The sequence below is a fragment of the Trichosurus vulpecula genome, chromosome 1 (assembly GCF_011100635.1).
Source record: "Trichosurus vulpecula isolate mTriVul1 chromosome 1, mTriVul1.pri, whole genome shotgun sequence".
NCBI classification, from domain to species: domain Eukaryota; kingdom Metazoa; phylum Chordata; class Mammalia; order Diprotodontia; family Phalangeridae; genus Trichosurus; species Trichosurus vulpecula.
In genome coordinates, this window is record NC_050573.1 from 527,946,050 (window position 1) to 527,959,943 (window position 13,894).

The 13,894-nt window shown below is 38.9% G+C and overlaps 1 protein-coding gene across 2 annotated transcripts in view; it reads right to left on the reverse strand.

The window, feature by feature from the left end:
- Nucleotides 1-13,894, reverse strand: part of SDK1 (sidekick cell adhesion molecule 1) — a 1,168,267-nt gene that overhangs the window by 240,109 nt on the left and 914,264 nt on the right. For both annotated transcript variants that reach the window (XM_036741470.1, XM_036741469.1), the window contains one exon: nt 9,706-9,804. In XM_036741470.1, coding sequence (XP_036597365.1) covers nt 9,706-9,804 — 99 coding nt within the window. The remainder of the gene's footprint in view (nt 1-9,705; nt 9,805-13,894) is intronic.

Here is a 13,894-nt window from a genome sequence, read left to right on the forward strand (position 1 = left end):
ATGAATAGGGCGTTGATATCTCTGATTTAGGAGATAAGGAAAGGCCTTCTATAGGAAATAGCCCGAACTAGTTGGCCAGATCTTCCTCTATGTGGTACGTGACTTGTCAGCTTGCAATTTTTGCTGCCTGTCCATGCTTGTAAGTAGACTGACCATTCCATTACTAATCTCTATTTTTTTTGGATTGAAGTATCCATTTTCTACTCTATCCAGTGCCTATTGCTAACATCTCTTACCCAAATCACTTACCCATCTGACAGTTGGAGTTGTTGAATACCTATAGTCCAACATAGTATTAAAGGTCTGTAAGCTAGTAACATTATGTTTTATTTAATTCTTTCATATTCAGTCATTCAGTGACTTAGAATGAATTTCTTATTGTTGATGCTCAAGGGTAACTAGAAGACTTCTAAATAACTATTGTGACACATTTCTTCTGGGTATGGACAAGCTTAGAATAATCACCTATGCGTCATCTGAACCAATTCTCTTTATAGTTTAGAATATAATATTGATGTTGCTAAGCCTATTCCATAAAAACCCAGTGTTACATAATGTTGAACCTGTGTGGTAATCAACTTTAGTTGCTCAAAACCATTTACCATCAAAATGCACAAAAAAATGGTGGCACTGGTTGAAAATACTGACCTGGAGCACAAGCACAATGGCAGCCTTTAGTAAGTACTCTAGTTACAGCAATTTAGTATAGAACTGTTATGATCTATTGGCATAAAAGCTGATAAAATTATATACTAAAAATGATAAGGATAACCATGGACATGCCAGTAAAGCCTGATTTAATCAGGCTAGGACAAATAAAAACAAAATTGAGTTGAATGAGCTGGACTAAGAATACTTAATAAAAATTGCATCTAAAGTCCAGTCATACACAGATGGGCAGAACTTTGGGCCATGTGGTGAGCGAAGATGTCCTCTATTTTATAGGCAACTTTTCCAGGGATGTGTCTGGTGGAGTCCAATCAGTCTGGACAGCAAATGTTTCATCTGGCTCTAATGTAAGCAAGAGGAGGGAAGGTGCCACAGACCTTTCCTTCTGTATTGGCACTCTACCTTCTCCATAAATGGTTGCCTAACAGAGACTAACGACCAGCGGAGTTTCAGAAATAATTTTCTGTTGATCTGAAGTAAATTCTCTACAAGAGAGCAGTACATCCAATCACAAACTGTCTGTCTATATCCTGGCCCTCATAAATCAGAGTTTACAGAGAGAGAGAGGAAGATACTGAAATTTACAACGAGAGCAGTGGGTAATTTACTAAGAAGGCTGGCTCTTTCCCCCATTCTTTGTGCCTTTCTCTCATTCTAGACCCTAGAATTAAAAAGAAATCACAGTGAATGGTATCTATGAACCAAAACTAATAAAATAGTAGCTCCTTACCAGGTATATAGACCTTAAAGCAGCATTGTATAAAGCACTAAGCTAATCAGCCTATCAAATAATTCCGGCAGCTGCCTTTAATAGCAATGCACAGCTTTAATAGGAAGTCTCAAAAGGATCATTGGAAGGAATAAAATTTTCCTGGAATTGGAGCCTTGGGTTCTTGTTTCTCTCACTTACATAGATTTTATTTTTGGTTGCATCTCTTTAGGAAACATTCGAACATTTGGCATGAAATAGACCTGTGTGGTGGTACAGTCATGCTCCATTGGAAGTCCAAGTCATTCTTAGAGATGCCAATCTGTCACCAACAGAGCAGCACTCTACAATAGCCAATGCATTATGGCTTGCCTTATTTGGGGCAGGTTACTAATTATTACATTCCTCGGGGAGGTGCCTGAAGCATGGCTGAACAGAGACTAATGAAATAATCACAATGGCTTAGTCTTGTCCCTCTCCAGGACCTTTCTCTCCCACAGAGACAACAAAAGTATGGCCAGGAATTACTTCACTGCGGCTGCTTCCCCACCATCTTTAAGGTGAAATTATTTAATGGCAGCTTGAGATCTAGAGTCTGAAAAAGAGAAGATAGGAGAGGAGGGAAAACAAACAAAGGCAGGCAGCATTTCCATTTTAAGAGCTATAGAATAGAAACTCCTTGAGGACAGAGGGTACTTTTCAGGTCATTTGTTGTTGTTGTTCGTTGGTTTGGTTTGGCATCATGTCAATCAGTCTTTTAATCAGTAAGAATTTTTTAAGTTCCCACTACATACCAAGCATTGTACTAGGTGCTGAGACTACAAATATAAGTGTGAAACACTCCCTACTAACAAGGAGCTCACATTCTATCAGGAAAGACAACAAATATGTGAAGTATGCACACACACACACACACACACACACACACACACACTAGATTGGATGAAGTTAAACTGAAATCAGTCTCTAAGACAACACAATGCTCCAACACAGAAACAGCAATGCAACGAAGACTTCTGTAGGAGAATGTCACTTTTTGTAATACTAGCATTCCTTTCTATAGCAAAAAAGGTAAACCGTGCTGTCATAAACAACAGATTTTGCTTGAAACTAAAGGTATTTATTTAAATAAAATCTTGTAATGAGTTCATTAAATTGTTAGCTAGTTAAAAAAAAACAGATGATCATAAATTGGAAGTATTGGCAGTGGCTGTTCAGCAATAAAAGGTTTGTCCAACTCGAATGATTGTGCCCATGTATTTTTCTTGTTGATCTAAATGGGAATAAAATATGCCATCTTTTCTGAAAGGGTAGGTCAGGTATCTACATCAGGGAGGGACAAATATGTATTTATTTCTTGATTTAAAAAAATGATAGTTCTTTGAGATTAAAACGATCTACTAGGGAAACTTAGCTTGATATCCAATATTTTGTTTACATGTGAAACTTAAAAGCAGACTCTACTGATGTGAATCATATATAGGTCTCATTCAAACTGTCTTCCCTCTGAAATCAATAGTAAATAGGCAGCAAGGAGGAACCAGTAATTAAGGAGAGATGGAAAGAGAGAAAGGAAATAATAGCCAGGACAGTCTACTAGAAGACATTCAAGGGGATGAGATCAAAGGTATATGTTTAGGACTTGGCTTTGGCAAGGACTAGGGCAGTGTCTTCATCAGAGATTGGTGTGAAGGACTTGAGGAGAGATGAGAAGGTTGGAGTAACCATTGTGGAGAGTGGGATAATGCATTGATTTGGAAGGAGTGGAATGATTGACTTGAGATTGTTGCTGCTGTTTAGTCATTTAGGTGTAAGTGACTCTTTGTGATCCCATGGACCACAACAGTCCAGGCCCTTCCATTCTCACTATCTCATGAAGTCTGTCCAAGTTCAAGTTTGTTGTTTTCATGACTATGTATCCATCTCATTCTCAGTCATCCCCCTTTCCTTTTGCCTTCAATCTTTCCCAACATCAGGATCTTTTCTAGTGAGTCCTATCTTCTCATTAGGTGGTCAAAGTATTTAAATTTCAGCCTCAGTATTTGACCTTCCAGTGAATAGCCTGAATCAATTTCTTTGAATATTGACTGATTTGATCTTCTTGCTATCCAAGGGACTCTCAAAAGTCTTCTCCAGCACCATAATTTGAAAGCGTTGATTATACAGCACTCAGCTTTCCATAGAGTTCAACTCTCACAGTCATACATTGCTACTGGAAAAACTATAGCTTTGACTATACAGAACTTTGTCTGCAAGGTGATGTCATTGCTTTTTAGTATACTGTCCAAATCTGCAGAGCTTTCCTTCCAAGGAACAAATGTCTTTTAATTTCATGGTTGCAGTTGCCATCTGTAGTGATCTTTGAGCCCAAGAATATAAAATCTGGCACTGCTTCCATTTCTTCTCCCTCCAGCTCCCAGGAAGTGATGGCACCAGTTGTTGAGATCTTAGTCTTTGGTTGTTTTTTGTTTTTATGTTAAGCTCCAAGCCAGCTTTTATACTCTCCTCTTTTACCGTTATCAAGAGGCCTCTTAATTCTTCACTTTCTGCAATCAGATTGGTATTGTCTTCGTACCTGAGATGACCTACCTGCTGCCATTTTATGGAGTTGATGTTTTCACTCTACAAAATATATCAAGCTAGTAGGCCAAGTTACTGGAAGGAAGGCCCAAAGCAACAGGAATGCTATACAAAGTAGAAGAGTCAGTGCAACTACTGCTACGAATACCAAAGGTATTAATGTTGCTCTTTCAAACAGAAGAGTAGCAATTCCCACGTTTCAAGAAAAATCCCGTCTTTCACATATGACTTTAGTCACAAATGTTCATGACAATTTGGGGTTCATCATGCCACAATTAAAAGTGTTGAATTTGAAATCAGAGGACCTGGGTTCCATTAGTCACTGTCACTTACTACATGTATGACCTTAGGTAAGTCACTTAATCACCTTGGGCTTCAGTTTTCTCAACTCTGATGAGGGGATTAGACAAAATTGGGGTTCTTAATTTTGTGTGTGTGTGTGTGTGTGTGTGTGTGTGTGTATTCATGCACACATGTATATGTTGGACTCCTTTGACAATCTAGTGAAAAGAAAAGCAAATATACTGAAATGCATTTATCAAAAAATAATTTTTTTAAGTTCATAGATTCTAGGTTAAGAACCCTTGGATTCCACAGTTACAAAGATTGTTTCAAGCTGTACAGTATTATGACCAATGAGTGCTCATCCAACTCAAAGAACTCCAGTGTTGGGAAACCATTATGTCCTACTTATTCGCATTAAGTTTTTCAAATGAGCAGCTTAAGCTTGTCAAGTGTTTGAGGCTGGATTTGAACTCAGGTCCTCCTGACTCCAGAGCCAGTGCTCTACTCACTGTGCCACCTAGCTGCCCCAGTCATACAGAATATTAAAGTTGGCAGGGACCTTAAATACTACCTAGCCCAACTCATACATGAACATAAATTTTCCCTACAACATCCCCACAAGTGGTCATCCAGTTTTCAATTTAATAAGCATTTATAAAATGGCCAAGCCTTTACGAAATGGCACTGTGATAGGCATTAGGGATACAAGAAAAAAAATAGTCCTGTCCTCATTTTACTGAAGAGTATATATTTCCTTGAAGGCCTCTAGAGAGGAAGAATTCCACTAGTAATCTTGAACTAGTCCATTTGGACAGTTTAAATTGTTAGGGAGTTTATTATTATCCCAATTTCACAAACATGAAAACTAAGGCTCAAAAAAGTTCAGACAAAGACACAAGGGTTTATATTTGCGGGAGACTTAGCCAACTGGTATCCACGTCCCTGCCTCTCACTCTCCCTCTTGCCTCCCTTTATGGTATTCCTAAACCCAATCCATTGGAGCCACCATCAGTGGCACAGAATGGGGGGAGTTTCCATATTCCACTGCTTACCTGGTAGGGGGATATGACTGTTATGGGAGTTCCTTATGGGGTTCCTAACCCAATCCATTGGAGCCACCATCAGTGACTCATAATGGGAGGTAGGGAGGAGTTTCCATATTTCACTGCTTGCATGGTAGGGAGATATTGGGTAAAGGAGGAGAAACTTATCTCACTATCACAGCTTCAGGCATATGGGTGTTGGGGTGGATATATCTCCTTGAATTTCCATTTAATGCATTTCTCCATGGAAATAGTTATACATGGTACTTACAGTCTCTAGTACTATTAGCATTAGACTTCAGGTACACTATGGGTTAAATAATCTTTTGTGGACTAGGCTGGGAATATTACTATCCTGCACATAATTCTGCTTCTATGGAGAAACACATGCCACATCTGATTTAAACATTAACTTTTGGAACACAACCGTTTGCAAGTTGGGAACTGCCTGTGACTTCACAATTGAAACCCATGTTCAGTTACCTGCATCTGTTGTATGACAGACAGCCAGTGAGGACATGGTTACTCTGCTTTCCTTGTTTCTAGCTATACATGAGTCTGGTAGTAGAGAAGAAAAGGAGAGAGAAACAGATGGAGCTATTTGACCCTCTCAATAAAGGTGGTACATACCTGGAATCCCAAGGGCTCAAAGTAGAGAATGGAGTTTAGTTATTTAGATCATTTGTACCCTAATTTCACATGTGTATGGACTGTAACTAGCAAATTTTGCATATGGGGTGAGTTTGTTATTATAATTTATTATAATAATATAATATACTATAATTAACAAACTCACCCTTAAACCAACTTTGACAACTTTATTGAAAGTGGGAGAGAGATCCCAGGCCTCCAGGAAGCTGGGGACAATGGGAGTTTATAGGGGGTGGGTATGAAGCACCATCTAGTAATTTCCTAATTTAATCAATTGTTCTTGTTAACTATGTAGTAAGTTCATTGTTTCTTTGCTGCGGAAAAATTGTCAAGGTCTTGTAACATTTTTGGGCCTAGGGAAAAGCTTAATCAACCCAACCTAATTATAGCTCTGAGTACGGGAAAGAGGCAACATTACATCTTAAGCTATTGAGAAAGGACAAGTATAGGTCCTATTGTGCCCAAGATTCAAGTACTGTACAACATATTTACGTGTGTATTATATGTGACTACAAAGGAATTTTGCTAATTAAGTGATTGGTATAGGATGGGGCTGTTCAACATTGACCAATTATGAACTCCCACCTTAAATATCTACAAAGGTTTAAAGTTTCCAAAGCATGTTCACGTGTCAGAATAATAATAGGTCATATTTTTACAGTTCTTTCTTCTCAACAAGTCTGTGAAGTAGATGGTATATGGATTCCATCCCTATGTTGCAGATTAGACTAACAGACTACCAGAGGGGTCCATGACATACAGAAAGAGGGAACCAACATCTAGAGAGATCATGCTATTTTCCCAAGACTACACAGCTAGTAAGTGGCAGAGTGGAAATAGGCTGTCTATGCCCTAGGGATGGGAAAACAATCAGATATGTCTGAGTAAGATTCTTCCCCAGGGGCACCTTGAGGAGTGATAGAGAGATGGGTGTGGCCTCAGTATGAGGGCAAGACAGCATCTTTCACATAGATTATGGATCCACTTCCTATTCCTGCCAAGTCCTAAAAAAAGTTGCATCCAAGTTTGGGCCTCTGGTTATCCTTTGCCCTCTGGAGATCCAGTTGTATCTTTGTCTCTTCAGTGATAGTGATAGCAATGTAACCTTGCAAATGACATAATATTTGTAAAGAGGGTTTTTAGCACAGTGCTTGGGACAAAGTAGGCTTATTTCCCCTACTTTTTGCCTTTTCTCTCCCTGTCCCTTGGTGCTCTGCCCAAAGGAAGGTACATTTCGATGGCTGAGTGCTTCCTCCTTAACTCTGGGTTTACTGGCTAGATTTTTTCCTCAAAAACCAAGCCTTAAATCCAATTCACTCTGGAGCTCATCGATTGGACAATAAGTCCCTGCCCTCCTTGCACAGAGTGAATGTAAATACTAAATAGTAACTGTTTCTCTTTTGGCCAGGAACCCTGAAGATCTTCCTCTCCCAGTTTGATTTTTTTTTTTTAAGTTTTGATTAAAGGCTCCATCCCTTGATTCACTTCTCAAAGAGGTTTATTTACTGAATGGGTGTTACCTCCTTAAAGTGAGAACCTGAAAAGGCCTTAGCCTGAAAGGGCCAGGGTCTCCCAATGCATCCTGGGCCAACTCCAGTTGTCCTGGTGAATATCAGGCCACTGGACCCAGATGGCTCTGGAGGAGAAAGTGTGGCTGGTGACCTTGCACAGCCCTCCCTCACTCAAATCAAAGTCAACTGCAAGTTGTGTCATCATTTCCCTGATGTCATGGTCCTCTTTGAGAATGAAGGACAAACACCACAACTCCCTCCTTAGATGCCAAAATTTTAGTATCTTCTCTTGTGTGAGGTAAAATGAACCTATAATAAAATGCTAAACTAATAAAAATTATAAAACTACTTAAATTAACTTACTTATTCAGTGCCATACCAATTAAACCACCAAAGGATTACTTTAGAGAGCTAGGAGAAGAAATTAATTTGCAAGAATAAAGGAGTCAAAGATTCTTAATGGAAATAATGAAAGAAAAAAAGGAAGCAAAAGTGTATAGCAGTACCAAATCTCAAACTATATTAGAAAGTAGTGATTATCAAAACTATTTTATAGTGGCTAAAAGATAAAAATCAATCAATGGAATAGTTTAGGTACACAACATACAGAAGCAAATACAGTTATATAGTGTTTGATAAACTCAAAGACTACAACTAGACTCACCATTCAACAACTGTTAGGAAAACTTGAAAGCAGCCTGGCAGAAATTAGGTTTAGATTAAGACCTCGCACCATATACCACAATAAGTTCCAAATGGATATATAAGATATAAAAGATCGTATCATAAATAAAAGATGGTGCTTTTTAGAATTGTTGCCTTCTATGCTCCCTCTGCCCCACCAAAATGATAATGAACAAGAACAAGGTCTTATGATTGTTTAATATTTCTGTCTTGTGTTTTTACTATTGTTTTCTTTGAAAACTATAGATACCTTTTATTTTTACATCACTTTTATTTCTGAATACATATATACACACACATATATATAGAAGATATATATATACATATGTGTGCATATATGTATATGCAATATTCAACAGTTATAATTTCCTATCTCTCAAAAGAAAGGAAAGAGGTATTATTTCCTCATTTCTTCTCTGAGACCAAACCTGGCCATAATAATTACAAGTTATAAATTTCAATTTGTCATTGCTGTTATTGTTTTTTCCGTCTAGATTTTTATAGGCATTGTGTACAGTTTTTTTTCCTGGTTCTGATCATTACTATTTTTTAAAGTTGTAAACTAAAAATTTATTTAAAATATTTTCCAACAAAAATCATTTAAAAACGGGGGAAAATATGTTTTGCACAAGAGAGATCTGAGCAGGGGTTCTTATTCTGTGTCAACAGGGTCTATAGATAGATTTTGGGTGGTCTGTTTACTTTAATAGGGAAAAAAATCACAACTTTATTTTCAGTAACCTCTAACTGAAATTTAACATGCCCTTCAATGATTTAAAAACATTCTTCTGGGGCAGCTAGGTGGCGCAGTGAATAAAGCACCGGCCCTGGAGTCAGGAGGACCTGAGTTCAAATCCGACCTCAGACACTTGACACATGTACTGGCTGTGTGACTTTGGGCAAGTCACTTAACTCCAATTGCCCTGCCAAAAAAAAAATTAAAAAAAAAACATTCTTCTAAGAAAAGGTCCATAGTTTTCACTAGATTGCCAAAGGGGTCAACCACACAAAAAAGTTAAGAATCCCTGCCTTAGAGCACAAAATTATATATATATGTATATGTATATATACATATATATATATATATGAATATATATAATTATTATTACTAAAGGGAACTTTTATATTTTTATATTCTCTTCTCCTTATACTACTTATAACCAGACTATTCTCAAAGTCTAAGAAATCTAACATTTCCTTTTTTCTCTATGTGTTGTCCACGTTCTCAGGTACAGGTTCACTATCTTGAAATCCTGATTTTCCACATCCCAGAGGTCAAAGAGCCTTGGGAAGGTACATAGAAGAGTAAGAGTAAACTAAGCAAGGGGACAACCAGCTTGATGCCCCAGGATGGAGATAATTTCTAAAAGGCGTGTCACTTCCAGTAGGCGCAATGTTGGGCTTGTGGTAATTGGCCCTTTACCTCCTGCAAAGTGGTCTGGTTGACATTTCAATGACTCTAAAGGGGACACTGAAGTTTGCACCTCCGTAGGTAGCCATGCCTGAATGCTCTACTGTCCAACCATTTTGACTATGGCAGCACAATTTTAAAAGGGAGAAACGTGATACTTGCCTATAATAATGCCATTTTTCTCCACAGGTTCCTGCCAGCTGACCTTGAGAGACGTGTCCAGAATCTCAGTGAAACTCAGGTGTCCCACAGCTCCAGGCTCTAGCAATCAGAAGAGGAAATCTGTTAACAGGGGAGCCCCATTTCCTTTTGATCAGATTCATGGGGCAGGGTTAGGGGCAGGGAATGAAAATGGTGATTCAGGGCCAACAGAAACCTGCAGGAAACGTCAGTAAGAACAGCAGGAGGGGAAGGGAATGCAAGGTGTTAAGAGGTACTCTGGCTATTATCACATAAATTATTTCATCCAGTCTTCATCCCAACTGTGCAGAGAACTAAAGAGACTGGCAGCAGGAAATTTACACACACCTTGTACTCCATCTCTCCCCTTGATCTAATCTAATTAGAACAATCGCTTCTGCTGTTTTCCTCCAACAGTCTCTCAATACCATCTTCCCTGCTTTTACAGGTTCTCAGTTACCACCAGCTCCTATATCTTCAAGAGCTGAAGAAGTTGTGCATTTGCACATAGGATTTCCTTGGTTTCCATTTGTTATAGGGGGTGATGCCTTCGGTCAGGGGATAAGCTCCCTCCCTGGACTGGCATTTCTACCACCTTTGGGTTGAATAACAAAGGTTCAAGCATGAGCTTCAGAAAGCGAGTCAACAGCAATCAATAAAGTTTTTACTGGATCTTTCTCATAGAGAAAAGGCAGCTTCCTCATTCTCACAGACTCAGAATATCAGAGCTAGTAGGGAACTTGGAGATCAACCCATCCAATCCTCCCATTTTATAGAGGAGGGAACTGAAGCCTGTGATGTGATTTGCTCGGAGTCACACGGCATAAGAGACAGAGCAGAGATTTGAACCCAGTCTTCTGGCTTGAGTCCCAGGCTACTTTGTGTCAGGTACTATGCAAGCTTCTGGGGGTACTAAAGTAAAAAAGGAAACCAAAACTTGTTCTGGCTCCCAAAAGATGATATTCTATCAAAATGTTTTAATGTTACTTTGTAGGTAAAATGGGGAGGTAATAGGGAGAAGGGGTCATTGTTCTAGCTATCACCTTGGAAGGCATACATGTAGCAGGGTTCTGGAGGGGATAAGGCACAAGATGAGAATGTTTTTAGTGAGGGAAGGAGGAGAGTTGATCAAGACAGGAACTGAGCTTTTGGAGGTGGAACAGAAATGGACAACCAGAGGGATAATCCTAATGGAATACTTCAGGGAGGAAGTCCCAAATGGCTGTGAGGCATTAAGAGAGAGGGTCCAAGCCAAGGAACTATATGGTTAGTACTGGATGTAACGGGTGGTGACATGGAGTAATTGGGCCTAGTCGGAGGAGGAGCGAGCAAGAGCTGACCCTTCCTTCCACATCTATGTTCCTATTCCTTTCTCCCTAGCTTTTTCTGTGTTGCCTCCACTCTAACCATTGCCCAGATGGCTAGAATGAAGAAAGGAATATAGAAACCACTCTGGAAGCATTTGAAAAAAAATGTAGCTCCATATAAAAGGAATGTCCAGTCAGTGGGACCCTGAAATTCATTCAAAGGGAATAATTTTCAACATCAAAGAAACAAACGCAAAAAGATGGGCATTGCACTGCATTTAGAATAAAAACAGCTATGGCCGCTGCCCTACAGGTCCTTGCAACCTAAATGAAGCAGCATATATATGCCAACATCTATTTTCTCGAAAAGTTAACTTCCTAGCTCTGGTATTTCCCCTTGGTAGGCAGCGAGGGAAACAACTCCAAAGCTCTGGTTGGTTATTAAAAAAAATAACAAAAGCAAAACAAAATAAACCCCTCTTTTTTTTCTACTTTCATTTCTAAGAGAAACAGAGCGGGTAGAAATGTCCAGGTTCTCCAGAAAAGGTATGACGAGCCTAGACCTGCTTTTCTCCCTGTTATTTCTCACAGCCCCATTCCTACCTTGACACTGTCATCTTCCTCTTCAAGGAAGTTTCTCTCTAAGATAAAATGAGGGGAAGAGTTCAGAACGAAAGACAGGAGACAAGGAGACAGAGAAGCTGGCAAAGGAGAAAGGAAAGGGGGAAAAGGCAGGAGATAAAGTGGGAGAAAGATGGAGGCTTTTAAGATGAATGCAAGATCAGTTCCCCAATTGGTATTCGAATAAGTACAACATATAATTAAAAAAAATTGGCAATTGATTCTGAAAATACACATGTCAGGGTGAAGCTTTCAAAAGGTTTTTATGGGTGAACTCAAACACTTTGACAAGCTTTAGCTTTCTAGAGTAGAAGATAGAAAAGTAAGAATGGCTGTCAAGACTATATCATCCTCCCTCAATTTTGATCTTTCAGAGACACATTTTGACTGGTGTTGGATCCAACTCATTCTTCCTTCAATCGATGAGCTAGGGAAGACAGCTTTTTGCTCACTTTATATTCTCTGTGTTTCTACTACCTGGATTGCTGCCCTAACATGCTATCCTCCAGCTCTGTTGAAACCAGTTGGCAATGTCTGGACTGAAAATTTATATTGTGTTTCCTCTACGCTTCTTCTTTGCCCCAAGTTCTCATTCCTCTTGAGCCTTGAAAAAGAAAGCCTGCCACTGGGTTAGCTAACTACAGCAGGGTAAGCCTCAAAAGGTATTGGGTTTTGTTATTCTTTCTCTTAAAGAAAGTACTTCCAATATAGACTGTATATATCATTATATAAATATACATATATATACTTCCAATATAGACTGTATATATCAAATGTATGTATCATTAATTTGTATATCACATTTAATATGGTGTATCTATAGTGTGAATCTGAGACTGCATATCCAAGCCTGCTTGGTTGAGAAAATTCTCAGGGAAGGATTCTTCTTATTCATTCACTGGAGCTCAAATCAGATTTGATTTTCTATTTCCTGGAAACAAAGCTTTATGGACGTTTTCCCAAAAGTGTTTAAAAAAATAAGACAGGGTGGGGAGAGAGAAAAAAACCAAAACCTAACTTTTAATAACTGGCTTTCATCAGGATGATTTCCTCTTTAATTTGAAGAAGCTATCCCTTTGCCACTTTTCAGCACACTAATGTGTCCTGTGAACAGTAAAATGCAATATCCACATAAGTTCTATGTATGACTTTCTGTGATGTTTATTGATCTAAGGAGAAGCACCCAAGGGATGGGGCTCCTTTTTAAAGTAAGCAAAATAGTGAAACACATTCAAATGGAGAAAAAAGACAAGGAAGAAAGTTGGGTAGACAAGCCTGAAAATAGGCTACCCTGAGGCCATGCAAGATAAAGGGCAGTGTATTCACTCATCAGCAGGAAAGAGGCAAGATGCTTCTTTCTCTCCACCACCTTTCTGAGGCGATTGCTATAGATAAATAATTGAATTTTATTCTTTTTCACTTTAAAGATAAGTGGACAGAGTGTTATTTGTTGTTATTTTTTTTCCCTGACATATCTTATGGTTATATTTTGTGAAAACCAGCTGGGTTTGTAGAGTTTTGAAGATTAAGTTCATAAAATCCTTGTGAATAACTGCTTAGGTAGTCAAACACATTTCTGTTGATCAACACAGCATGAGATAATATTAACACTGAATTTTAAAAAACAGTCATCATAAAGAAAGCATATTGATGAAATGTGGGCAAACAGGTGAGACTGCCTGATCTGCTACACCCTGGGTCACTTCTAAGGGATGACATATTTTATGGATTAGTACTAAAGATTTGCCACTTTGGAAAAATGCTGATAACACTGGATGGTACCTTGGGCCTCTCTCTCTGACAGCAGTAACAGGGGGTGTAGGGCACATCTAAGATCATTTTAAAAGATGGGTTCCATTCATATTGTCTGTCTGTCTGTCTGTCTGTCTCCCTCCCTCTCTCTCTCTCTCTCTCTCTCTCTCTCTCACACACACACACACACACACACACACACACACAAAGCCAAGCAGATCAGAAGGGCTTACCAGTTTGCCCCCATTACATGTATAAGATATCTATAATGAAACTTATTAGGTACAGGAATCTTTTTCCTTTAAATATGAGGTCTGATTCTACATATATGGATTCAAGAGCCAGGATGGATTATGGGAGGAACTGTCAAAGTCAGGCTGGATCCTTTTTTTTCATCACTTTGCTATGAGCAACCTTACCCTTTGAGGAGCTGACCCACATTGGGCATTGCACTGTGAATTAGGAAGCTTCAGTTCCTATCTTATCTTGAC